We start from the raw sequence: 26,810 nt of genomic DNA, 5'->3' as shown, positions 1-26,810 counted from the left end.
AGCTACTAGAAACGAATGTAGAAACCAAAACGTTGCGTGAGGAATGTAATATCTCACGGTCCGCTTTTTGACCAGGGCTTTAGTAAGTTTGCGTGGCGTTATTGACAGCTGATAGACGGCCAGCGCAGTACCCTTTTCATGCTGACCGTACAATAGACTAACCTTGCGAGCTGCAAAGGCGAGCCACATGCTGCTCGAGAGTTGCGCAAGGAGGACTGTAGAACTGTGTACCGAAAATGTCCATTCAGAAGTTGACGTCCTTCTGTAGGCTATGCCTGTTTTGTTTTGCCTACTTTTCTAGACATTCTTCTTCTCTGTCAGCAGGCAGTCATTGGAAGCAGCAACAAGCGCGCTGACGCTTTCAAAATAAAAGCCACGAACGACGGTCATAAAAGAAAAAAAAAAAGAAAAAAAAACACACACGAAAAAAAACCTGCTGCGTTATAGCTTTAACAAAATTGCCGGGCAATATTGACCTCAATGGTTAACGCACCGTTAACGTGTTAACGTTGCCCAGCCCTAATTTCAAATGTTACCTACTACCAATTCGACAAGGATTTTAGTTACAATACTGATGCTGAATTCACATTTCATTGTGCATATTATGAATTTCATTGAGGACTTTTATGGGCTCCTCCCAGATGACGGAGGTAATGTCGACCCAGCTGTATAAGCAGAGAAGCTATTCGACTGAAGCTATTTGGAATAACTCGGTAACTCTGCTAATGTTCGCCCAAGGTAGAGAACACTTCGGGTGGACTACTAGATGGATGTCATGGTTCAAATGGCATTTAGGTGAATCTACTCCAAACCATGACTTTAAGGGTTAATGATTTGATTTCCCCCCGTCAGAAGAACCAAGCCTTCTCCCCCATCACTGCTGGCATAGCGCCCTCTGGAGGTGTGGTATATAACTAGCATAGAAAAGCTTGAATCTAATTAAAGAGAGGTATTTTCTGTTATACACTCACTCAGGCCTATGCCCCTGCTCAAAGTCACACACACACACACACACACACACACACACACACACACACACACAAACAAGGGAAACCCATCGAGCTCACACTGAAAGGTACACACGCAGAATTGCGTCTGCTCTGAAGCTATGTGTACCAAACGCGACTTACGCTACCTGAGCAACGGAAGTCATTATTTCTCTATGGAGGGTCGGCGACTAGAAGATTATTTTCTTGTTAGCCATGTTAGGAAGAAAAGAATGCAAACCAAATAATGTCAAAAATGTGGTTATACTTTGAATTATTACTACATGCTGATTAGTTTCCAGGCCATTACACACTGAATTTAACTTTTTTGTGTGTGTGTGTGAAAATTGAACGTAAAAGCCCAGGCAGCAGTGCGGCGGGACGGTACCGTGCTCAGGGTACCTCAGTCATCTAGGAGGATGGGGGAGAGCACTGGTTAATTACCCCCACAGTACCACCAAACTGGCGAGTCGGGAGTCGAACTGGCAACCTTTGGGCTACAAGCAGCCGCTTACCCTTGTGTGAGTGCCCTACGCACGTAAACACAGAGCAGGAAGTAAGTGCACCGATTGAGGCACGCTGACTCAGCAGCAGCTCAGAACAGACATGATGAGCCGAGCTCAGAGCAAGCTTGGTGAACAATCACATATCCAATAAAAGCAGAGGTGTGTGTGTGTGTGTGTGTCGGTGTGAGCCCCCTGTCGGTGTAAGAGGGTCATGTAGCCTTTAGGTCTAGAAAGGGTGTGGAGTGTGTGTGTTTGTGGGAGGTGGGGGGCAGAGGTAGTGCGTTGTGGCTCTGCGACGCTCATTTGCTGCTTCCGTTTTATCCCCCAGCCCACCCCCACCCCCCCCATCCTCCCCAGGCCTCCACCCTTCTCAGGGTAGGGGGTAACACGACCCTCTGGGTGTCTCCTTCCTCTGCACCCCCCTTCACGCGCATACACACACACACACACACACACACACACACAGACTGTCACTCTCTCTCACATTCGTACTGCTCAGTGCTGCTGGTCCTGCTCAAAGTGGTGCTTCAGGAGTTGCTGGTCACCCTGACGGAAACACACACACACTCGGTCCGCAGGGCAGGACAGGACGGGACACTACCTTACTAGGACACACACACCACAACCAGTGAGTGCCACCGACTGAGAGTGGGAGAGAGAGAGAGAGAGAGAGAGAGAGAGAATACAGTATTTGACCAGAGTGTATACTAATGTGTGTGTGTGTGTGTGTGTGTGTTAGCGTTAGCTTGGTTGCGGTATGCAGGTCAGTGGGTGTTGTATCATCTGTCTTCCCGATGGCACTTTTAGCCCTGCTGAGGCCGAGTTAGCATTAGCTAGCGGTAGCATTATCCTTGCTAGTTAGTTAGCTACCTCGCTAGCTGCTTGTTTACTGGCACCATTCCTCTGGAGCGCGTCCACACAGCCTGTCGAGAACACACACAGACACACGCACACACGTCCACACAGCCTGTGTGTGTCTCACCCTCCTCAGCCGCCCAGACTGGCAGCAACAAACACACACACACATACACACACAGGGCCTCTGACAGCTTTCGCTGGGCCCAGAACAAAGTAATCTGAAAGGGCCCCCTGCCCAATACATACAATGTAATGGGGACCCAATTCTGGGCCCCCTATCTCCCTGGGCCCGGGACAACATAATCTTGTCTTTGACTCAGCGGTGTGTAATGTGTTGAAGTGTTGGAGATGCAACAGGTAATTTTGATTTGGTGTTTGGAGAAACTAATATTGCCTGACATAATCATGTCGAAGTGTTTGTGTGTGTATGAGTATGTGTGTTTGTGTGTGTGTGTACGTGTGTGTACGCGTGCGTGTGTGTGTGTGTTTTCTGAGGGCAAGGTCTTGAGTAAGTAAATGCTGCTGTTTGTGGTGTCAGTGACCAGAATAATTCTATTGGCCACTAACACGCACGCACGCACACAAACTGCATCCGTCCGTCCGTCCGTCCACAGAATACATCAGGGTTTGACATGTTGATGTCGTACTTGTGAGCTTTACCTCTGAAACGGTCGCCATTGGTCCCCTAATGATGATGTCATCTGACAGCCAGTATCACCATAGCAACAACTGTGTAAGCAGAGGATCCAGACACATACACACACACACGTGTGTGTGTGCACCTCTCAAACAAGGTGTGCTTGGACAGGTAAATCCTGAGCAGAGATGTCTATCCCACATCCCTCAGAATGTAAAACCCCACAGGTTTGATCTATCCATCTCCGCATCAGAGATCGTACTATTGATTACTTAACACATTGACTACCAGGTGTTTTTTGAAATACTAGCCCTAGACTCCCAGCCAGTTTCCTCAATTTTGACATTTTTTGAACAGCCATCGAATATTCTGTCTTAGGTCTGGAGACACATGTCAGGGCTTATTCGAAAACTGAGAAACCCTTTCTACTGGTTTTTACGGCATGCTTCTATATTCTTGCATTCCGAAGTTATTCAACTTTAAGCGAGAACTATTTTAGCGAAAAATGGCGATTTCCCACATTCGAACGGAGTAAAAGCCTTTTTTGTCACGGATGTGCTCTTTGACTCTCAGAGTTTAAATTGAGGATCTAAATATATTTTCACGCACCAAAGACAGGGTTGTAGCTAGGATGAAATTATAGCGTATCGGTCGAGGGAGCGAAGCGACCGAGAGGGGGGGTTGGTGCGGAAGGGGGGTTTCCCCCACTGAGCGGTGCGGAGTTTTTGACATTTTAAGGTAAAAATAGGCCACTCTAGGGGTACCTAAAAGGTAAATTATCAGTGTTGGGTTGCAGTAATGTAACTACTTTTTTTCTGATAAAAGTGTAGTGTAGGCCTAACGAGTTACTACTAAAAAGTTGGTAACGAAACACCGTTGTCTGTGAACTTTTGCGATTGGAGAGGTAAATATGACTCCCTCTCTCGGGCGCATACGCGCAAATAGAGATCTATTAAGAGGAAGAGAGAGGTGTGTCGCGGTGTCCCCTCCTTCTCACAGTTGCACTAGTTTCGAAAACGTTGAGGAGCACTGTGAACCGTGTGTGCATTTAATAATAGGGCATATCAATGTCCGAGTGATCCGATTCCGAGACAAGTGCAGTTTGACACATTTTCCGAGCTCGCGCTATAGTACAGCTTGCGCGTCCTAAAACCACAGGACTGGTGCCGGGTGCCTTTCGCATGCAATTAGCCTAGCCACAGAAGACGCTCCTTTTGCTACGAATGCGGGGTTTTTTTTGTAGTCACGCTATGTCAACCGGCAAGCTTAGAAAAAAGTGCCTCTCACCGTTACGGAGATGTCACGTCTTCTCCCACCTACTTTGTCCTCTTTCGAATAGTGTCAACTCCCAATGTCAGCGCTTAGCGCCCAATGTCTCCTGATTTGTTTGTATGGTAACAAGTAACGAACCCAGCACTACTGCTGACACTGCTAACAGGTTGGCAACTACGCTTTGGAGAAACAAGGATGCGATGCTACACGTGCATTTGTTGTTGTTTCATACGCTTGTCACAGAGATTAATAAAAGCCGTCAAAACCCCGCGACAAATAAAAATAGTAGGCTGGTAGTAGTAGTAGAGTGCTATATTGTCATTTAAATACAGTGAGTATGACATGTGTCAGGTTTGGCAGAAGGGCGATGTGGCATTGATCTGGCTGTAGCCTACATAATACAGACAAAATGCCGTTACGCTGTATTGAAAATAAGCGTAACGGTCCAAAATAAGCGTCACGGTCCAAAATTATAGCGTAACGGGCCGTCACGCACTTTTGCGCTAGCTAGAACCCTGAAAGAGAAGACCAGTAGCTTCCAAGTTCACTAATTTCATGAAAAAAACACCTGTATCACTTCTGTATCATCAACACCTGTATCATCATCTGAAGAGCTAGTTACTAGTGTATCCTGATGGGCATGTGTCATTCAAGTATTATAGAAAAAAGGTAGATGCGTGAATACACTCACCAACGTTAGTTTCTGCTGCTGTGTTGTGCTGTTTTTTCATTCCAAACGTCCATTTTCACACATAATTTGATGACAGCAAATCTCCTTATCCTTCTGTAGGCCTGTGTTTACCATTAGCTAGCAAAGCCCTGACAGGACGCTAAGTATGTTTCGATGACTCAGGCGACTTGATGTGACGTGAACAGGAAGTGTGCTTGATTTTTAATATCACTCAAATACTGCATTGTGATACATTGCACAGATGGAATATCCAAATCATGACTTTGTAGGAGTTTTGACTGTAGGTGTTTTCATGATCATGATCTCAGTTCTGTTCATGACATAATCACTAAAATCACACATAATGCGTGCTAGAATGTGTAGATTCAGAATCCATAAAAAAACCCTCAAAAACGGATTTTCCTTGTTTTGGGAGCCAACGCATGGGAAGTAAAAACAGGTTTCCCCGTGATTTGGTAGTCATTGTGTTAAAATAGGTAGACCAGCTACTCAGTGGAGTCACCTGTGTTGGGAGGTTTTTGTTTTGGAACCGTATTTTTGACACCTCTGCTTCTGAGAGTGATGCAGAGTCGTTTCTGTGTGTGTGTGTGTGTGTCTCTGCTCTCTCTCGATTCTTGTCGTTGCTAACCGTCTTAAGACCGTCTTACCATTCCCTTGGATTTAGTGGTGAGCGTCGCTGTAGATAGAGTGTTGAGTCGCTCTTACGAAGGACGTTGCTACCGTCGTTAGCAAAGACGCTTTCGAGATACGGACCCCTGATGGACTCTGGGACTCAGTTGATAGTTTGATGCATGCAGATCAAGCCTGCAGTTAGCTGAGGGAGGAGGGTGGGAGGGTGCAACTCAATCTACTCCCTCCCATCCTTTCCTTGTTCTCTCACCTCAGAGTTGCCCTGCTGCCGTGGAGAAAACGATAGTGTCCCCAGCTGTCAACAAGTGCAGAAGGACATCATTCAATCAAAGATTTTGAATATGGGAGACCAAGATACCAAGTCAACCAAACGTATCGATATATCGCGATATAATCTGACGATTGAATCGAATTGCATCGTATCGTGGGGCATTCTTAAGTATCGAAAATAATTGAATCGCTGGCCCCTGCCCAATGCCCTAGCTCCATAACATAAGAGAAGTTGAAAAGTAATTTTAAAAAGTCAAAAAAAAAATTATTGAAAATAATCGCATCGCATCGAATAATAAGATATCGATATTGAATCGTATCGTCATGGAGGCTGTGATTTACACCCTCAGTCACCAATGCAACAAAGTGGAATGAAGTCGGGTCTCCTAAATGCACGTGACTTTCCACTGAACTCCACTCATTCTCCGAGTCTCCTAAAGGTGCATGGCGGCCTTAGAATTGAGGATTAGAACCTAAGTGCTGCACTGTGTAAGATTGTGGCCAGAGAAGGTATTGCAAGTATGCTGCTCATTGAAAGTGTGCTGCCTATTGCCAAATTTGAGCCTTTCATGAATACGTACTAAATAATCAATTAATATACTAGTATGACCAACGTACAGTAAGTTACTGCTAAAAATGTCTATATCTGGAAATTCAAAATGGCGGACAATGGAGACAATCCCCCTTTTCATGTATGAAAAGTGTGATTTTCCCGATCATAATGAATGCTTAGAATTTGATGGTGGTGGTAAGTATTCATGAAAAAGTCACATTTGCAATGGGCAGCATGAATTCTGGAATGAAACTGCTAAAAGTATTGAGCCTGCTGCACACTGGGCAATACGGTCACCGCATCACCGGAGTGGTAGCCACCTAGTGGACACCGTATTACTTCAGAAAAACTCCCGCAAGCAAGGTCTAGTAGTGGCTGGTTTGAAACATGGCAGACGGAGCAGAAAATGCTTCCAAACTTATTTATTTGAACGCTAAAAGGCTTCGTTTCACTTTTTTGTAGTGTGTTACTGATAAAGATCATGTGTGAAAAGTATTGGTGTGTTTGGTGATGAATTTGGTTTTCGTAATTTCGGATCAAATCATAAATGCTTGTTTTCTTGTCCACCTATCTAGTGTGGATTATATAATGTAGAGGTGCACCGAAATGAAAATTTGTGGCCGAAACGGAAACCGAATAATAGTTAATCACTTGGCCGAATACCGAAACCGAATATTACAATTCAGTCAAAAGTGATAAAAAGTTAGGTTTTTCACTATTTTTAAATATGGCTGAAATCTACGGTTTACAATTAATGTTTTGAGATGTTTTTGAAAGAAAATAAATGTGTATTTGAAGTCTTCAAATGTTAGAGTAGAACTGAAATTAGTTTAATTAATGCCCATTTTCAATTCATTTTCTATTCGGCCGCTCAATTGGCTTTCGGACGAAAACCGAAAGTGTCTTTTTTTGCGTTTTCGGCCGAATATTTTCTGCAGCCGAATTTTCGGTGCACCTCTAATATAATGATAAAGTTTGATCGCCGTTTTAAACAGCCTAAAACGGCGTAATTTTGATATTTATCTATTAATTTTTGAGAAGATCTGCGGGAAATCCTAAAGTGTTTATCATCACCATAGCAACAGCTCTCTTTACCGCACGGAATTTTCCGGACGAGTTGAAATATTTGAACGTATGCGGAGGCTCTCGGATGCGGACTTTTTTCCGCACCGGACTGTCCGGACCCCAACCGCATACGGAATGCGGTTCTCCATAGACAATGAATGGTTAACGGTCAAACCGGATTCGTATTACCGCATGTAATGTGCAGGGGCCTCTACACTGTGCATCTGTAAGTCATGTAGATCCTGGAAGAAATTGCTTATGCATCCTCTCCACCTTATCCATCGTCTTCAACATATCCAGCCTGGAGGCCACAGGAAAGGACTAGAGAGAGTAGTTTGACTTGAACCTACTCTCACCAGTGTGTGTGTGTGTGTGTGTCTGTTTGCGCGACTGTCTGTGCGCGTGTGTGTGCGTGTGCGCACCTGTGAAAAGTGCCATGGAGACAAGGCTTCTTTGGCCAACGGAGGGAAACTGTCTCCGCTGTTTGTGCGTCAACTCACGTCGTTTGTGTGTGTGTGAAGGAGAGAGAGTGAGTGCTAAAATGTTCTGTTTGTGTTTTCTGTGTGTGTGTGTGCGTGCACGCATTAGCTCACATTATTTGTGTGTGTATGAGAGAGGGCTCATGTGTTCTGTTTGGGTTCTGTTTGTGTTTTGTGTGTGTGTGTGTGTGTGTGTGTGTGTGTGTGTGTGTGTGTGTGTGTGTGTGTGTGTGTGTGTGTGTGTGTGTGTGCGCGCGTGTGTGCGCGTGCATACAGTACATATCCTTCAGTGTAGCCACTGGCACAGTCACCTGCCCAGCCCACCTGTTGGAACCGCTCACACCCCTCACCTCTGTTTTCCACTGTGGCACACACACACACACACACACACACACACACACACACACACACACACACACACACACACACACACACACACACACACACAGACCCCATACCACGCCTCTATTTCAAGCCCACAGCACCTCCCCTCCCCTCACTGATGCACGCACACACGCACGCACGCACACACACACACACACACACACGGGCAGCAGCAGTAGCAGTAGTAACTTTAAACCACTCTTCCACTTTTAGAATTGGGGCTTTCCCTCCGCAGCCCACTCTGTCTCTCTCTCACACACACACACACCTTCTCTCTCTCTCTCTCTCTCTCTCTCTCTCTCTCTCTCTCTCTCTCTCTCTCTCTCTCTCTCTCTCTCTCTCTCTCTCTCTCTCTCTCTCTCTCTCTCTCTCTCTCTCTCTCTCTCTCTCTCAGTGTGTTTCATGTCTGTGTTGCTCATTCGGAGTTCCTGTGTTGATTGCTCCTCATTATGAGTGTGTGTGTGTGTGTGTGTGTGTGTGTGTGTGTGTGTGTGTGTGTGTGTGTGTGTGTGTGTGTGTGTGTGTGTGTGTGTGTGTGTAATTGTTTGTTGATGTATTGAATGCGTTGCAGTGTGTGTTTGTGTCTGTCTGTCTGTCTTTGTGTGTGTGTGTGTGTGTGTGTGTGTGTGTGTGTGTGTGTGTGTGCGTGCGCGCAAAGTGTCTGTGTTGTGTGTGTGATGTCAGGTGAGGGAATATGATGTGGAAAATTGGGAAACGTCAAATGTGATGTGCTTCATATCAGGCGGCTGCTCCCCCACTAAGGCGGTAGCAGAGTGTGTGTGCGTGTGTGTGTGTGTGTGTGTGTTTGTTCAGTTCGGAGAGCCTGAGCAGCGCGCTGGAAATGGAACTCCAGGAAACTGTCTGCTTTAAGACACAGGAACATCTCTCTCTCTCTCTCACACACACACACACACACACACACACACACACACACACACACACACACACACACACACACACACACACACACACACACACACACACACACACACACACACACACAGAAGGCTGCAGTTCTCCCATCAGAACTGGGGAATAGGTGTGTGTGTGTGCGTGCTTTACTCCTGAAGGCGCATTCAGACCACCAGAGAACCGTGCCGGTTCCCGTTCCCACACCTAATCTTGAAGAGGCCGGCATGTTCACACGCCACAATTTCTGAGCGTTCAGAAACCGGCAAGTTGGCTCACAACAACGCGATTTGAAAAATATTGTTTTTTTCTCTGAGAACCGTGACTACATAGATCAGTTCAGTGAGTCTGCAGGAACGTTCCTCAGTGGAACTAGAGTTCACTTAAAGGGGTATGCCACTATTTTTATTCTTGCTTAAAAGACGAGTTGAAAGAGGGAGCATGTCGCTAAGCTAGTTAAAGTCAATGGATCCGTGTAGCATGCTACAATGCTACACGGATCCATTGACTTTCACTAGCTTAGCGACATATTCCCTCTTTTAACTTGTCTTACAGCAAGACAACGCTTAACATGAAAAATAAGACACTTTACCACCTTTATAAACCCTGGCCAACGATTTTAACTGTATTATGCCCCAAAATAGTGGCATACCCCTTTAATGGCTGTGTGGGACCATGAACATCAGCAGTGTTTCTGGGGGGAACTATTCAAGCTGTGTGCAGGTCAGGGCTGGCTGCATGGACAGCACGATTGCATGGACAGCATGTGTGCGCGCGTGTGCATGCGTGCGTGTGCGTGCGTGCGTGTGCGTGTGTGTATGTGTGTGTGTGTGTGTGTGTGCGCGCGCTCTAGAGCCCACAAACACACACCTGTCCACTACGACTCATGCTTTCAATGCACTCTTTAGGGCCAAAACATACCAAGGCGGAACGGAACCGGCACGGGACGAACGCGGTCTTTCTGCTTAGTTTCGCCCGGCGTGTTTTTTCTCTGCCTTTCACTCTGACAGCGTCGGCGTGCGTGGCCAATCCTGTTCAAAACTCTCCCCACAGCTAAAGCTCTAGCGTGCTACTTTGCCATTCATTTGAATGAGACACCGCCGGTCGCCGGCGTGAAAAAATACGCTCAAGTTCTATTTTCCAAATGCAGCGCACCTGCAGCTGACACCCGACTACCGCCGGTTGGTGTGTAAGGACAGATAGGTTTCAATGTATTTTCACCGACGCCGGTAAAAAACACGGCCGTTCCGCGTCGCTTTACCGCCCTGGTGTGTAAGACCCCTTATGCAGTACACACATGCACACCGCCCAATAAAGCCTCCCTCTGCTATGTGAGCCGACTTCTCGTGTGCATTCAAGCCTATCTGTTTCAGAAGTACATGCCAAGATTACAGCATCCATCCTATCCTAATAAACCTTACTAAATTGTGTAATTGTGCGCCTCGCGCATGCGTTTGTGTGTGTTTTCCACCCAGAGCCAGAGCTGTTCCTGGATAAGCTTCAGCAGTGCTGTACGGTGTTCATAGCGTATCCTAACGTGTGTCTGTGTCTGTGTCTGTGTCTGTGTCTGTGTGTGTGTGTGTGTGTGTGTGTTTCTAGATGTGCCTGCGGTGGAGCAGCCGGAGTTGTTCCTGAAGAAGCTTCAGCAGTGCTGTACGGTGTTCGACTTCATGGACACGCTGTCGGACCTGAAGATGAAGGAGTACAAACGCTCCACGCTCAACGAGCTGGTGGACTACGTCACCGTCTCTCGAGGCTACCTCACAGAACAGGCCTACCCCGAGGTGGTCAAAATGGTACACACACACACACACACACACACACACACAGCAGGTACACAGTGTAATTAACATGATCAATGACATAGAACACTAAAGTACCATTAAAACAAGTGTGTATCTGTGTGTGTGTGTGTCATGCAGGTGTCGTATAACATATTCCGCACGCTCCCTCCGACCGACAGCAATGAGTTTGATCCAGAAGAGGACGAGCCGACGCTGGAAGCCTCGTGGCCACACCTACAGGTGAGGAGGGGTGTGTGTGTGTGTGTGTGTGTGTCTGTGTCTGTGTGTGTGTGTGTGTGTGTGTGTGTGTGTGTGTGTGTGTGTGTGTGCGTGCGCGCGCGCGTGTATGCGCGCGCGTGTATGCGCGCGCGTGTGTTTTGAGTGTTTCTTCCAAGAGAGTTCTTCTCTGTAAGTGGCGTTTTCTGGGGGAGGGGTTTGCACACAAGAAGTGCCATTTGGGACAAGCACCAACAAGCATTAGCATAACCAGCTAGCATTGGCTAACAATACCCCACACTGTAGCATCTGTTAGCATTCCCACATCCCAACACTGTACCTATGTTACATGGCAAAACCAGTTAGCTTTAGCAAAGACTATCCCCACACACTGCCGCTAAGCAGAATAGCAATAGCATTCTGTGAGTGTGTGCGCGTGTATGTGCGCGCCATTCCTCAGCCCTGAAGCCTAGTGTGTCTACCCCCACTGGAACCGTCTGTCGCAAAGTCTCACTCTCCATGTATGCCTATTTGTCTGTCTCCTTCTGCCTACCTTTTTGTCTGTCTGTCTGTCTGTCTGTCTGTCTGTCTGTCTGTCTGTCTGTCTGTCTGTCTGTCTGTCTGTCTGTCTGTCTGTCTTTGTTGGTTTGTTTGTCTGAAAGACTCTCTTTTTGTTTGTTTATTTTTGCGTGTGTGTGTGTGTGTGTGTGTGTGTGTGTGTGTGTGTGTGTGTGTGTGTGTGTGTGAAAGACTGTCTTTTTGTTTGTTTATTTTTGCGTGTGTGTGTGTGTGTGTGTGTGTGTGTGTCAGCCAGCCTGCCTGCCTGCCTGCTTGCCTGCTTGTGTCAGTAATGCAGCTGAGTGCGTGCGTGTGTGTCAGTGTGTGTGTCTGCGTGTGTGTCAGTAGTGGAGCAGACTGTGTGTGTGTGTCTGTGTCTGCTTGTGTGTCAGTAGTGGAGCAGACTGTGTGTGTGTGTCTGTGTCTGCTTGTGTGTCAGTAGTGGAGCAGACTGTGTGTGTGTGTGTGTCTGTATCTGCTTGTGTGTCAGTAGTGGAGCAGGCTGTGTGTCTGTGTATGCGTGTGTGTCAGTAGTGGAGCAGACTGTGTGTGTGTCTGTGTATGCGTGTGTGTCAGTAGCACTGCTGACTGTCTGTCCGTCCTCAGGGTTCTATTAGACTTGAGTCTCATAAGTCGCGGAGAACATTCCTGGTAATTCACTTCAATAATAATAATTATACGCCTTACTGACCCCTGTAAGTGTGTGCCCCTCTGCCCCCTCACACACGCCCACACACACACGCGCGCGCACGAAGACGTAAACACACATACACATACACATACACATACACATACACATACACATACACACATACACATACACACACACACACACACACACACACACACACACACACACACACACACACACACACACACACACACACACACGCGCGCGCGCACACACGCACACACACACACACGCACACTAGGGTGCATCAAACGCCGCTTGAAAATTAAGACTTTGAAAAATCCCGCTCTGCTCTTGCAATATTGTTCCTTGAAACTACCATAACTTCTTTGCAAATTCGACAGAAAACATGCTTGGGGGGGTTAAAACCTAGGAAAGTGGAAAGGCAACTGAAGCAGTCTTCTAAATCTAAAAAAACCTCCTTTCCACTTTTTTAAAACATCCATTGCCATTCAAAATTTCAAGCCACTCTTAAACATTAGGCCCTTCTCCACTACCTGTTTTCTACCCGGTAAAGCTCGACATGGCATGACCGCTTATTGCTTTTCGATCAGCCAAGTACGGCTCGAAAACGAGCCCTCATTTTTTTTGGCTAAACCGAGCTGAGTGGGTACCGGCGCTGCCTACTACCCAGAACGCTGTGCGTCAGCTCCCCTGCCACAGGCCGTTTCTCAATGTGAAGTGTCTTGACCTTGCTAGGATGAGTAATCCCATTTTTCGAAGATTTCACATCATTGCGACTCGCTAAGTACTGTTCCAAAGTATGCTTCAAAATCTACCATGTGCCATGCTCTTGATTCAAGGCTGCACTTGCTGCATCCTTGCCGCAACAACATACCCAGAATCCTTCATGTCTCCATTAGGGACGTCCCGATCCGATCACGTGATCGGAAATCGGCCCCGATCACGTGGTGTGCGACTCGATCGGAATCGGGTGTACCTCCCCGATCAGGACTCGGATAAATACATTCTCATGATTTTTAAAATTAACATGTTATATCTATCGCAATGCAGTGGCACAGAGTGGAAACCCTCTTGGCTCCACATAAACATCCACAGGAACAACATTACATTGCCAACTGAAAGGCATTGGAACACTGTAACGCACATCAACACTTCAGGTCGTCAGCTGCACTTCTCTCCCTCTCTCTCCTCCCTCTTCACGTTAACTCAAGAAACTGACCTCGGTCTTTACTCTGACCAATTTAAATGAAATGAACACGACTTAAGCAAATATGACGGAGAAAAAAGTAGGCTATAGCCAAGGCGACTTACATGTTGGGCTACTGTAGTGTATATCCACGTGAGGATTCTGGACGGCAAAATGCGACATTGACTATCCAACAGATTAATGATCACTGCGCCTGCAGTCAACTGTAGTTCTAATTAATTTGCAATCAGTTGAACCTGATGCAATGACAAGGACTCTGATGGAAGTTAACATTCGACAATATGCAGGTGAAAACAGCAAAAAATAGACTGACTGTAGTGTTTTAACAGCCTCAACAATCTTGTGCATGCATCTTTAAAAAACTATCTTTTTAAGCTGTTTGTTAACTTAACTTTCAACTTCTAACATAACTTAATCCTATCACTTGTTAACATAAGAATCAATTTTGCTTCTGACTTTACTTCTAGTGCTTGTTTTTACAGATAATTACGTACAGCTTCAGGATAGGAACAACAAGGGAGCCGTCGTAGCAACGGTTTCTAAGCACAGGTTGCAGGAAGCGTACCAAAATAAAAGCTCAATTCGTTCTCAGTGTGTCATTATCTAAAATGGTCATTCTGCACTGACCCAATAGTCCCACTGCCTACAGAAGTGTAACCGTTTTGTTTTGACACTGCAAATGTGTTATTTTGTTTGCTTAAAAGGTAGGCCTTTTGTATTTTCACAAAATCAATGACTCGGACTCGAGGGCAAAAAATGCTGATCGGGACATCCATAGTCTCCATGCTCGCGCTAGGGTTTTTATTACAGGTGTGGGAAAGCCACAATATATGGTATGTTGTTGTTTCCAAGATGTAAATACCTTAACGTAATTCAACACAAACTGGTCATTGTAAGTGCTCATTATGTTTGTGTTACGTTTCACAGCTTTTAGCTACGGACAATTTGTGCACTGTTATGAATTGATATCAACATTTTCTTGGTTTTGTTGTACTTTTCAAATATCACCCCTACAGAAATGCAGCCAAACGAACGTGTTTACTGTTTAAAATCAGTTAAAAAGAAGTGTGTAGTGGCCATGGAATTCACTTCCACGCTTCCAAGCATGTTACATTCATAATCGTTTGAGATGCTTGTGAGTCTTTGAGCTTATTTTTGCGAGTGTATGACCTCAAGGCTGTAGCACTTCAGAGGCAGCACACTTTACTTTGAGACAGGCCACAGTGAATCTAAATCAATCATGACAGCTACCCGATCAACTACCTTAGACTTCTGTGTACACTTTGACACTTTATTACTTTGATATTAAAATCAAAGCAAAACAAATCAACTGTTAGTATCCAAATATAATGTCGCTCAAAGTATTTTTGAACTATTCTGATAGATTAGATTTCTGACGGCCTTGGGTTAGTCAACAAGCCAACGTAAAGTAATGGTACGTGACGATGCCAAAAAAACGTAACTTCAACCACACTCCAAGTAATGCGGGCTTTAATGGAAACACAAAGAAGGCTGACTGAGCACCACCACTCAGCTCGACACGGCCGGGTTGTATGTGGAAAAGCGCCTATTGATCAAATTTTTGCTAAGATTTTACAAGGAAGTTATGTTAGTGAAAAGAACAATAGTGTGAAATCGTAGCAAGATTTTCAAAAGTTAGGGTGTTTTGATGCACCATAACGCACACACTACATGAGTCTCATCTTTGAATCGTCATGATAACACGGCCCATTTACCCCTGTGTGTGTGCCCTCTGCCCTTAACACACACACACACACACACACACACACACACACACACACACACACACACACACACACACACACACACACACACACACACACACACACACACACACACACACACACACACACACGTTATGCCAAGTGCTGTACCAAAGTTGTCATGCCAACGTCCCCCTGCTGACTTTGACCTTGTGACTCCAGTTGACCTTTGACCTCGATGACCTTGCTTCCTGTTTGTCCTTGTGTGTCACTGTGACCTGATTGGTCCTTGTGTATCATACTGTGATCTTATTGGACCTTGTTTATTGCGCTGGAATATTATTGGTCAGCTCTGTAACAGCTTCATCTGTTTATCCCCCACCTCCCTCTCTCTTTCTCTCTCTCTCTCTCCCCCTGTCTCTCTCTCTCTCTCTCTCTCTCTCTCTCTCTCTCTCTCTCTCTCTCTCTCTCTCTCTCTCTCTCTCCAGCTGGTATACGAGTTCTTCATTCGTTTCCTGGAGAGTCAGGAGTTCCAGCCCAGCATTGCCAAAAAGTACATCGACCAGAAGTTTGTTTTACAGGTGAGAGCAGAAGGCTCGTCTGTCTTCTTTATTTACCTTGACTGCCGAAACTCATGATATCGCGTAGGGATGTAAATAAAATCGAAATGTATCGGAAGTATCGGCCGGCGATTTAATCGAATCGCATCGTATCGTGGGGCATTCTTAAGAATCGAATCGCTGGCCCCTGTGCAATGCCGTAGCTCCATAACACAATAGTAGTGGAAAAGTAATTGGAAAAAATCGAATCGAACCAAATCGCATCGAATCCCTGATTTAAGAAATCGATACCGTATCGTATCGCCATGAAGGCTGTGATTTACACCCCTAATATCGCGTAACCATTGCTGAACAGGTCAGATCTTAATAACTCGTTATGTATATATCCACATTACCATGTCCGGTACCTTCTGTACACATGCCTGTATTTCTATTAAAACATAAAACCCTCTTGTCTTTATTTCTCCCCTTTTCCTCTTCATCACCCCCCCCTCTCTCTATCTATCTCTTTCACTTTCTCTCCCTCCCCTCTCTCTCTCTCTCTCTCTCTCTCTCTCCCTCACTCTCTCTCACTCTTTGTCTCTCTCTAGTTGTTGGAGTTGTTTGACAGTGAGGATCCGAGGGAGAGGGATTACCTGAAGACAGTCTTACACAGAATCTACGGCAAATTCCTGGGGCTGAGGGCTTTTATACGCAAACAGATAAATAATATTTTTCTACGGTAAGCAGCCAGCCCAGATGCACTCCGCCGCCTGTCACCAGTGTCAACATGAATATAGGGCAGTCATGGCTCAGAGCGCTGGCCTTTAAGTCAGAGGGTACAGGTTCAAATCCCACCCTTACCAGCATCGTCATCCGTCCTCCTTTGTTACCTTGCACAATGCATGCTACTACTGTTCTGTACATACCATGCACTTTAAATATTCCATTGCTCTCAATCCCATTGCACTTGTGTGAGCACACCAAGTAACATTCCTAACAACTGTATTTTATACTGTTGATATGGCTAAATAAACTTGAACTTGAACTTGATGACTGAAGTGCCCTTGAGCAAGGCACCTAACTCCTCACTGCTCCAGGGACTGTAACCAATACCCTGCACCTAAATGACTGTAAGTGGCTAAAGCGCCAGCTAAGTGTAACGTAATGTAATATTGAGACACACAGTATACGCTTGATGTCAGTCACATGGAGGTTTCATTTTAGCATTTGATTTAATTTGATGTCCCTGATATGACAAAGGTGTGTGTGTGTGTGTGTGTGTGTGTGTGTGTGTGTGTGTGTGTGTGTGTGTGTGTGTGTGTGTGTGTGTGTGTGTGTCTGTGTCTGTGTCTGTGTGTGTGTGTGTGTGTGTGTGTGTGTGTGTGTGTAACAGATGCCAACTAGCAGAGCTCAGTGTAGAATGTTAGTTAACCTCCCTTCTGCAACCTCATACCGTATCGGTAGCGCTGATCTATCGCTCTGGACGTTTTGCTCAGCGGTACGGTGCTGTGCACGAGCGTTGACTGATAGGTGGCGGGTTCAAGTCCCCCATGGCAGACCAGCACAGGATGACCTCAATTACATGTTACCTTAGATGTGTGTAAAGATTGTCAGATGTGACTGTTGTCAGGTGATAAATGTTTCGACTGATTTCTCTCTCGTCTTGTCTGTGCCTCCACAGTTTTGTTTATGAAACTGAGCACTTCAACGGGGTAGCTGAGTTGTTGGAGATCCTGGGAAGGTATGTGCCTTTTACTTCAAGCCTTAGCGTGTGTGTGTGTGTGTGTGTGTGTGTGTGTGTGTGTGTGTGTGTGTGTGTGTGTGTGTGTGTGTGTGTGTGTGTGTGTGTGCGTGCGCGTGCGCGTGCGCGCGCGCGCGCGCGCGCGTGCGCGTGCATGTCTTTCTGTCTGTCTGGTGGCCGTGTGTCTGTGTTTAATGGCAGTTGGTGCTCTTGCCTTTACCCGTGTGTCTTCTGGTGTTGCTTAGCATTTTTAGATGCACCACTAACATGTTCTCTCTCTCTCTCTCTCTCTCTCTCTCTCCCCTTTCTCTGCCTCCTCCTCTCCTCTCTTTCCCCTCTACCTCTCTCTCTCCTCCTCCTTCTCCCTCTATCTCTCCAGTATAATCAATGGCTTTGCGCTGCCCTTGAAGGCTGAGCATAAGCAGTTCCTGGTGAAGGTGTTGATCCCTCTCCACACGGCCAGAAGCCTCTCGCTCTTCCACGCACAGGTAGGGGTGTGTGTGTGTGTGTGTGTGTGTGTGTGTGTGTGTGTGTGTGTGTGTGTGTGTGTGTGTGTGTGTGTGTGTGTGTGTTGCCACGGACGTGTAGTGTCTAGAGAGCAGTGTGTGTTTGTATGCATGTATCGGTGTGTGCATGCGTGCGTGTGTGTGTGTGAGCACGCCTTACTTGTTTGTTCACCACAATGACTGTGTGTGTTCTTTTTGTTTTGCAGCTGGCGTATTGTATTGTACAGTTCCTTGAGAAAGACCCAACACTAACAGAAGCGGTAAGAACCTCTCACAGGTGTGTGTGTGTGTGTGTGTGTGTGTGTGTGTGTGTGTGTGTGTGCGTGTGCGTGTCTGTGTGCGTGTGCGTGTCTGTGTGCGTGTCTGTGTGCGTGTCTGTGTGCGTGTCTGTGTGTGTGTGTGTGTGTGTGTGTGTGTGTCTGTGCGTGTGTGTGTGCGTGTATGTGTGTGTGTTTCTGACTTGTTGTCATTGTTGTTTCAGGTTATCAGAGGCCTGCTGAAGTTCTGGCCAAAAACCTGCAGTCAAAAAGAGGTACAATACACACACGCGCGCGCACACACACACACACACACACACACACACACACACACACACACACACACACACACACACACACACACACACACACACACACACACACACACACCCACGCACCTGGGCACGGTGGAAGTAGGGGATGCTTGGGGTGCTCTAGCACCCCCTAGGGTTAGACATATGCCACTACAACACAGACATAATAAATTCATACTGGTGCTTGTTTTTTCCCCTCATAGTGTACCCAAAACGCAACCCCCGCCCCCCAATTAAAAATGACTTCCAGCATCCCTGCTGTGACTTCCCTGGTCAATTACTTACACAATACACATCGGAGGATGGCTTTGAATGAGCAAATGGCCTTAGATCAGACCTAGAAAGGCTGGGGGCCCTGCTGTGGTGCTTCCCAAGCCTTCTGAAAGGACCCACCTTTTACTCATACGTTATAATATAATATAATATAATATAATATAATATAATATAATATAATATAATATAATATATAATGTAATATAATACAATATAATATAACACAATATAATATAACACAATATAATATAATACAATATAATGCAATAGAATTGAATACAATATAATCTAATATGGCATATTGTTATCATTGTAATGTGTGACGTTGGTTGGTGTACTGCCGTACAAAACAAGAACGCAGTAACTCAGATTTTGGCAAACTGAGAAAAAAAGGCTTCAAAGTTTCCTATATGGCCAGACAACTGTGTTGTCGGTAAAGCGATGGTGACACTTCCTTGTAATACTTTTTTAGGATAGAAATTAAATGCACATAAACCCCCCCGCAAAAAACAACATTTATGAGTCTTTTTGCCACAAAAAACAGAGTTACTGCATTCTTGGCTGGTACTACTGCCACAAAATGGAGTTACTGCAGGACTTACTGCATTCTTGACCAGTATTACTGTCTACTCTAACCATTTCCATTGGAAAGTGCAGCAGTAGCTCACCGATGTAACATTTTTTGCACTTTCAACATGATTTTTCTCTAAAACGGAATGATGTTGGACCACAGTTTTTTGACACAAGACAAATTAGGTAGTTTAAAGCCCATCTAAACTCAATTTCGACCATTTTGGAGTTACTGCGTTTACTGCGTACTGCGTGTTTTGCACGGCAGTGTAGTGATGAAGTGTTGGTATCAAGGGCTAAAAGCATCAGCTGAGTGGAGTGGAGTGGAGTGCGTGTGTTTAGGTGATGTTTCGAGGTGAGCTGGAGGAGATGCTGGATATGAATATCAATATTAATGCGATTTGATTGTGTGTGTGTGTGTGTGTGTGTGTGTGTGTGTGTGTGTGTGTGTTTGTGTGTGTGTAGGTGATGTTTCTAGGTGAGCTGGAGGAGATCCTGGATGTGATCGAGCCGACGCAGTTTGTGAAGATCCAGGAGCCGCTCTTCAAGCAGATCTCACGATGCGTCTCCAGCCCACACTTCCAGGTATGGGGTGTGTATGTGTGTGTGCGTGCTTGCGTGTGTGTCTGTGTATTATTGGAGTAATGAATACTCAATGCCTTTGATCAAGAAAAACTCCATAATAATGTTTACGTGCGCATGTGTGTGTGTGTGTGTGTGTGTGTGTGTGTGTGTGTGTGTGTGTGTGTGTGTGTGTGTGTGTGTGTGTGTGTGTGTGTGTGTGTGTGTGTGTGTGTGTGTGTGTGTGTGTGTGTGTGTGTGTGTGTGTGTGTGTGTGTGTGTGTGTTAGGTAGCAGAGCGGGCGCTGTACTACTGGAATAACGAGTACATCATGAGTCTGATTGAGGAGAACTCCAACGTCATCCTGCCCATCATGTTCGCAAGCCTCTACCGCATCAGCAAAGAACATTGGAACCCGTACGTACACACACACACACACACACACACACACACACACTGTACCACATCTCCAAAGATCATTGGAACCCATACGTACACACACACACACACACACACACACACACACACACACACACACACACACACACACACACACACACACACACACACACACAGACCGTCTCTGCTTTACAAGTTACTGCTCTGGTGTTGTGATTAAAATGTAAAATGTCCAAATCATGACACAAGCTTTTGACTGACATTTGTGTTCATTACAGACCTCCCAAAATCACATATATTATGCATTGAAGGGTGTAGATTCGAAATATGACGTAAAAGCAAAAACATATTTTTATGTTGTCGGTATACAACGTATGGGCGTGAAAAACGTATTACCGTATTAGCCCGAATATTAGACGATCCTGATTATAAGACGACCCCCCATTTTCAGGCTCATGTTTTGGGGAAAAAAGTTTTTTGAAGACTTAATTTTGTTTCACATTTGAAACTTTTCTCAAAATGCAGTTTTTAATTTGTTGGAAAATCTTAGGCTTTTTACAAAGAACAAATTTAACAATATATTTTTCATGGAATTTCCATGATATAAGACCACAGATGGCTACTCATATCCTTTTCCTTTCTTTACTCACTTCACCTGTCAAGCGCCAATAGGCACCATAACAGGCTACAGCCGTCTGGGCCCGCCTGTTAAAAGAGCGACGCAACATAGCCTACATTCAGAGTCTGCGCCAGCCAGGCAGGCACCAGTCCAGTAGAGATAGGCAATCTATTGTGCAATGCACAGATTTTGCGAAATGCTTCGTTGACAGCAATATCTAACCAGCAGCCGTCTCGCCAAATCGCCGTTCATTTTATGCATCCAAAGTTTTCCGTTGGACTGTAGAAACCGAACGTGACCAAAGGCAGATTGACGCATTGCACTTGGAACCCATGCGCTACCTATCAGGACCACGTTGACATTAAAAGTCCGATTGATATTCATTTTGTACCAAGGGTAAAACTCCTAGTGATTTTATATGAACAAGACAATCTCTTGCCCTAACCATTATTCTGTGTTGTTGCATCGTTGCGAGGCATATCGTCGCTTTGTCGCGCACACACAGATGACCATTGATTGGCTTATGACAGCATCCAAAACTTAGCCTACAGGTTGTTCGTCAAATCACCCTTCATTTCTTTAGTTCTAGTGGCGTTATCGGCTGACCAGAGAGAACGACCAAAGCTTTCCTGATGAGACTGTAAAACCAAACACAAATAAAAGCAGTGCAACAAGCCGCGATTGACTTGTGTTTTCCCCCTTGCACTGTCGTCCGCATCGCGTTGACATTGACAGTTGATAGACGTGCGGTGCAACTGTCATAACGAAACAAGCATCTGCAAATTTGATATGGACAAAACAATCTCTTAACCCATCCATTATTGAGTTTTGTGGCATTGTTGTGAAGCATAGGCTGATGGCCGAATTCAGGTTCAGTTTTAAAAAAATATAAAAATATATATTTTTTTACTTTTTTCTCTAGCGCGCGGAAATAAGACGACCCCCCTTTTTAGAGTACTATTTTTAGAACAAAAAACACGTCTTATATTCGGGCCAATACGGTATTACGTCGTCGGTACTTAATGTGTTAACCTGCAGGAAGTGGTATAGCTGCTAATAGATAGCCCACACGTGTCATTTAGTTAAGAAAGCGTGAACTCTATTAGATGATTTACCGCTAGCTCAAGGTTAACTTAAACCTAGTTTACTACTGTTTATTACTACTGAATATGTATGTGTTTTTTTTCTCCAGGGCGATAGTGGCTCTGGTCTACAATGTATTGAAAGCCTTTATGGAGATGAACAGCGCTTTATTTGATGAACTCACAGCCACATACAAGTCAGACCGCCAGAGGTAAGACATGCACACACACACACACACACACACACACACACACACACACACACACACACACACACACACACACACACACACACACACACACACACACACACACACACACACACACACACACACACACTGCTTTTGATGACTTCCTCACTGAATAAAGAGCTGTTGAGATGGCAGTGTTCCGTAAATTCTGATTTCGACTGTAGAATATGAAACATAGCACAGCGTTCAAAATTATTATGCAACTGACATTTTTCACAGAAATTCCTAAATAGTCAATATAAATGACAGTTATATCTTTCAAGTTATCAAGCGTTAGAGTGCAAATCAAATGTTTTTGAATGAACCTTCCAATGATCAAGGTTTATTTTTATTTTCATTTTTTTATATAAATGGCCTGTTCCAAATTATTACACAGAGTTTTAAACCTATTTAATCTTGTAAGCAACTGACTATTGATATCTATGAAATTAGACGCATTAACCTTGGTCCTCACGCTCCTTCTCTCTTTTCCTCTTCACCTTTCCTCTTTCCCTCTCCCCTCCTCTCCTCTCCTCCCTCTGTATTCCTCTCCTCCTCAGGGAGAAAAAAAGAGAGAAGGATCGCGAGGACCTGTGGAAGAAGCTGGAGGATCTGGAGTTGAAGAGAGGCCTGCGTAGCGACGGCATCATCCCCACTTAACGACGCGCCAACACGCCCCTCTCCCGCCCGTCGTCATCCCCCTCCCCGTCTCCATCCCCCCATGACATGACAAGAAAAGAGGCCTGCGTAGCGAATGCATCACCCCAACTTAACGGCGCGCCATCACCACCCCACCATGACGGCCCCCTCCCCCTCATTGACACCCAATCCCACGTGACCAGCCACCAACCCGCCGCACGGACGAACCTCAGAAACCTCAGCTGCCATTGGCGCCCAGGGCACTAACTAGGCGCCCAGGGCACTAACTCAACCAGAACCTAGTTGGAACCAAAACCAGAACACTCTCTTCACCAGAAACTACTTAGAACCAAAGCCATGACCAGAACCGTTGCCCACGATTAGGGTTAGGGTTGCGATGTAGGCTGAGGCCTCGAGCTAGAACTATAACCTTAGGCCTTTTAACGATCTGCGGACGATCGTGGATAACGGGGGTTAGATGTTAGATGTTAGAGTTGGGGTTGGGGTGTAGGCTATTTGTATGAATGTTGGGGTTACAGTTTAAACGAAGCTAATGGGTTGGATAGTGAAGCGAGATAGTGAAGCGATACGGCTCTGGGGGCTACGAGCAGTGGTACACACCACACGCCACACACACACCTGAGGTTCTAGAGTGTTGTGAGGGTTCTAGAATGTCGTCCGTGCGGGCGGAATGTCGCCTGCTTGGCCGGTCCAGCTGTAGCCCCTCCCCCTTGTTCAGAAGGAAATTCCTGTGTGTGCGCGGGGCTTCCGGTTGGAGAGCGGCTGGTGCACTTCCTGTCCGTGCGAGGTCACTTCCTCCTATAGATGCAGCGGGCGGCCTCGTGAGCAGCACTGTAAATATCCAACATCATCATCCTCATCATCCTCATCATCATTAGTCTCCCACATCCCGCAGAGAAGACAACCAACTGCTACAAGCCCAGACGATGGAGAGGACAGCAGGAAAGAAGAGAGGAGGAGGAGGAGAGGAAAGGAGAGAAGAGACCAGAAAAGATGCGGAGAGGAGAGGAGGAAGGTGGAGGCAGAAGGAGGAGACTGTCAGCCAATGGCATCCCAGTGGAGCTGCTTTTAGGGGGAGGGGAAAATCAGAAATCAACCAATGAAAGAGAAGAGAAGACAGACCCTACACCCGCCCCCTCGTCTACTCCCCTGGACTCCCCCCCCGCCCACTACCCCCACTCCCCTTCACTGATGCCCTGGGCCCGACGGGACATGCGCGCGTGTGTGTGTACACTGTGTGTATGTTGCAGCCTGTATATGTATGGCGCTGAGTAAGGCTGCGTGTGTGCGTGCATGTGCGTGTGTGTGTGTGTGTGTGTGTGTGTTTGGGGGAGGGGGAGGGGGGTGTATCTCTGCAGAGCCCGTTCTGCTGCCACTCCACGGCTCCACCGTGTGGACACATTGTGAAGGTCTGCTGATTTCACTGGACATGAATGACCTCATCAGATGCCCCGCTAGTATTCTAACCGGCAGAAACCATAGAAGCCCAACTCATGGGAACACACACACACAAACACACACACACACACACACTCTCTCTCTCTCTCTCTCTCTCAGCGTAGCGTTGCGTTATGTTGTTATTATTATTATTATGTTTTATTTCATTTCCCTTCGCTTCTCTTCAGCTGGCCCTCGTGTAGACCAGACGGCATAATTTGATTGGCTGGCTGAGGCTGGCCTCTGTTTTGGATTTTGATTGGCTGAGGTCTTGTGTTTTGTTTGGCCAATCAGAAAGAGCCATCCTATATCGTGGTCATGGCAACAGCATGCCGGAAGAAGACATGGAGGCGCCAAGACTCTCTCTCTCTCACACACACACAGACACACACACACACACGCACACATATTCACGCTCACAACCACGCCGTGTGTTTTTCAGTGTGTGTTGCTGACTGTGTTAGGCACTTGTTTATTGTACTGCAGTACATTTCTCTGTAGTGTCTTGTAAAGGTGTGTGTGTGTGTGCGCATGTGTGTGTGTGTGTGTGTGCACGTGCGTTCTCCACAGCACTCTGCCAGATAATGATGCCACACACACACACACACAAACTCCCCTCCAGCTGTGGGAGGCCAATGGCGCAACCGAGCATACACACACACACACACACACACACACACACACACATACACACACACACACACACGTTAGACACAAACACACACGATACACACACACAGCCCTCCAGCTGTATGAGAATACAACTCTTCCTGTCCAGGCGTCTCCTTTCGTTTCTTTTTTGTTTCTTTTTTATTTTTAATTTTTCATTTTGGATGAAGTTCCTGTAGAGGAGTAGTTTTGTTTAGTTGACAGACAGCAGCATTAGGGTTGCGGGGAGGGGTGCGGGGCGGGATGGGGTGGGGGGAAGAGGAGAGGAGGAAGAGAGGGGCCTTCTGGGATAGGTGTTGGAGGACTGACTGGGTTGTGGGCGTCATTTGGCGGGGGGGGGTGAAATTGCCTCATCTCCCTGCTCACTGCAGCGCTGCAGAGCCATTCTGCTATCGAACAGAACTGTCCCCCAGCAGGAGGGAGGGGTGCGAGGCGGGTTGGGTTGGGTTGGGATGAGGGGAAGAGGAGGAGAGGGGCCTTGTTGAGGAGGGGTGAAGTCTCCTCATCTCCCTTCTCACTGCAGCGCCGCAGAGCCACTCGGCTACCGAACAGAACTGTCCCCAGCAGCAGCAGGAGAAGCAGCCCACCACACCACACCACACAACACAACACAACATGACTAAAGGGTTGGAAAAAATACAAATGTTTAATTATTTTAAAAAATAAAGAGATATTAAATTAAACCTGTTTTGTGATAAAGATGGCTGTAAGGCTTGGATTCATTTCTGCTGCCTGTAGGGTATGCATGTGTGTGCGCGTGCGTGTGCCAGGGCTTGACATTGGCACCTGCCAACCAGCCAAAAAGGTAAAACTTGGCCATGGCTAGAAACAATTTTAGCATCAACTTGGGTATGACTCTTTTGAAGTGGGTATACTGTATATAGTGCGATCCACTTTTTCACCTTCAAAGTTATTCAACTGGAGACGCACCACACGGAAGAGCGCGGTGTATGAACTACTTTACTGTATATTCAAACATTTTTTGAAGTGGGTATACTGTATGTATCTGTGCTATTCTAAATAATGGATCAATCAGTTTTAAGTGGGTATACTGAAGCCCCTAAAATTTAGAAGTGGGTATACTCCGTATACCTGCGTTCTACGTAGACTACACCACTGGTATGACGTGTATCTCAGTAGCATACAGTTAATCCTGTTTTAGCACCTTGTGTTATTTGGGTTCAAGAAAGATCATTTGGATTCTTTTCGTCTGATATACTGTAGGTAGTTTCATTTAACACACTGTTCATAGCGTTGATCGTCTTATCTCTTCATTTTCTGAACTTAGATGTATCATGGTAAACAAATTGTGTAAAATATAATGACAACATATTTGTGCCCAGTAGAGGCTGAATGTGTAGGCCTACAGTTATGCTCAAAACAATAACAGTGTCTACAAAGGTGAGTAAACATCAAAAATCTTCTTGTACTTTAAACTTGTACTTTAATGTGCCCAAATACTTTGGGGACATTGCACATTCACTGTGTATTCTATGTCAACGCAAGATTAAGTTCTGTAATATTTCACAGAAAGTGACAAAATGCAATTCATAACGTAACATGTCT

At 45.9% G+C, this 26,810-nt stretch overlaps 1 protein-coding gene across 2 annotated transcripts in view; it reads left to right on the top strand.

The window, feature by feature from the left end:
• LOC134435594 (serine/threonine-protein phosphatase 2A 56 kDa regulatory subunit epsilon isoform) overlaps positions 1-25,943 on the top strand; it is a 37,224-nt gene extending 11,281 nt beyond the window's left edge. The window contains exons 1-13 of one of the 2 annotated variants that reach the window (XM_063184660.1): positions 1,914-2,120; positions 10,840-11,036; positions 11,163-11,264; positions 15,873-15,965; positions 16,535-16,665; positions 17,608-17,667; positions 18,047-18,155; positions 18,380-18,433; positions 18,655-18,705; positions 20,053-20,172; positions 20,438-20,565; positions 22,359-22,460; positions 23,039-25,943. In XM_063184660.1, the coding sequence (XP_063040730.1) occupies positions 10,911-11,036; positions 11,163-11,264; positions 15,873-15,965; positions 16,535-16,665; positions 17,608-17,667; positions 18,047-18,155; positions 18,380-18,433; positions 18,655-18,705; positions 20,053-20,172; positions 20,438-20,565; positions 22,359-22,460; positions 23,039-23,138 (1,176 nt within the window). In that variant the 5' untranslated portion in view covers positions 1,914-2,120; positions 10,840-10,910 and the 3' untranslated portion in view covers positions 23,139-25,943. Of the gene's footprint in view, positions 1-1,913; positions 2,121-10,839; positions 11,037-11,162; positions 11,265-15,872; positions 15,966-16,534; positions 16,666-17,607; positions 17,668-18,046; positions 18,156-18,379; positions 18,434-18,654; positions 18,706-20,052; positions 20,173-20,437; positions 20,566-22,358; positions 22,461-23,038 lie in introns of those variants that run through there. The other variant, XM_063184659.1, reaches the window with a different exon arrangement.
• Positions 25,944-26,810: the final 867 nt, after the last annotated feature.

The sequence above is a fragment of the Engraulis encrasicolus genome, chromosome 19 (assembly GCF_034702125.1).
Source record: "Engraulis encrasicolus isolate BLACKSEA-1 chromosome 19, IST_EnEncr_1.0, whole genome shotgun sequence".
NCBI lineage: Eukaryota > Metazoa > Chordata > Actinopteri > Clupeiformes > Engraulidae > Engraulis > Engraulis encrasicolus.
The sequence above is the reverse complement of the archived record's forward strand: the minus strand, read 5'-3'. Positions and strand labels throughout refer to the sequence as shown.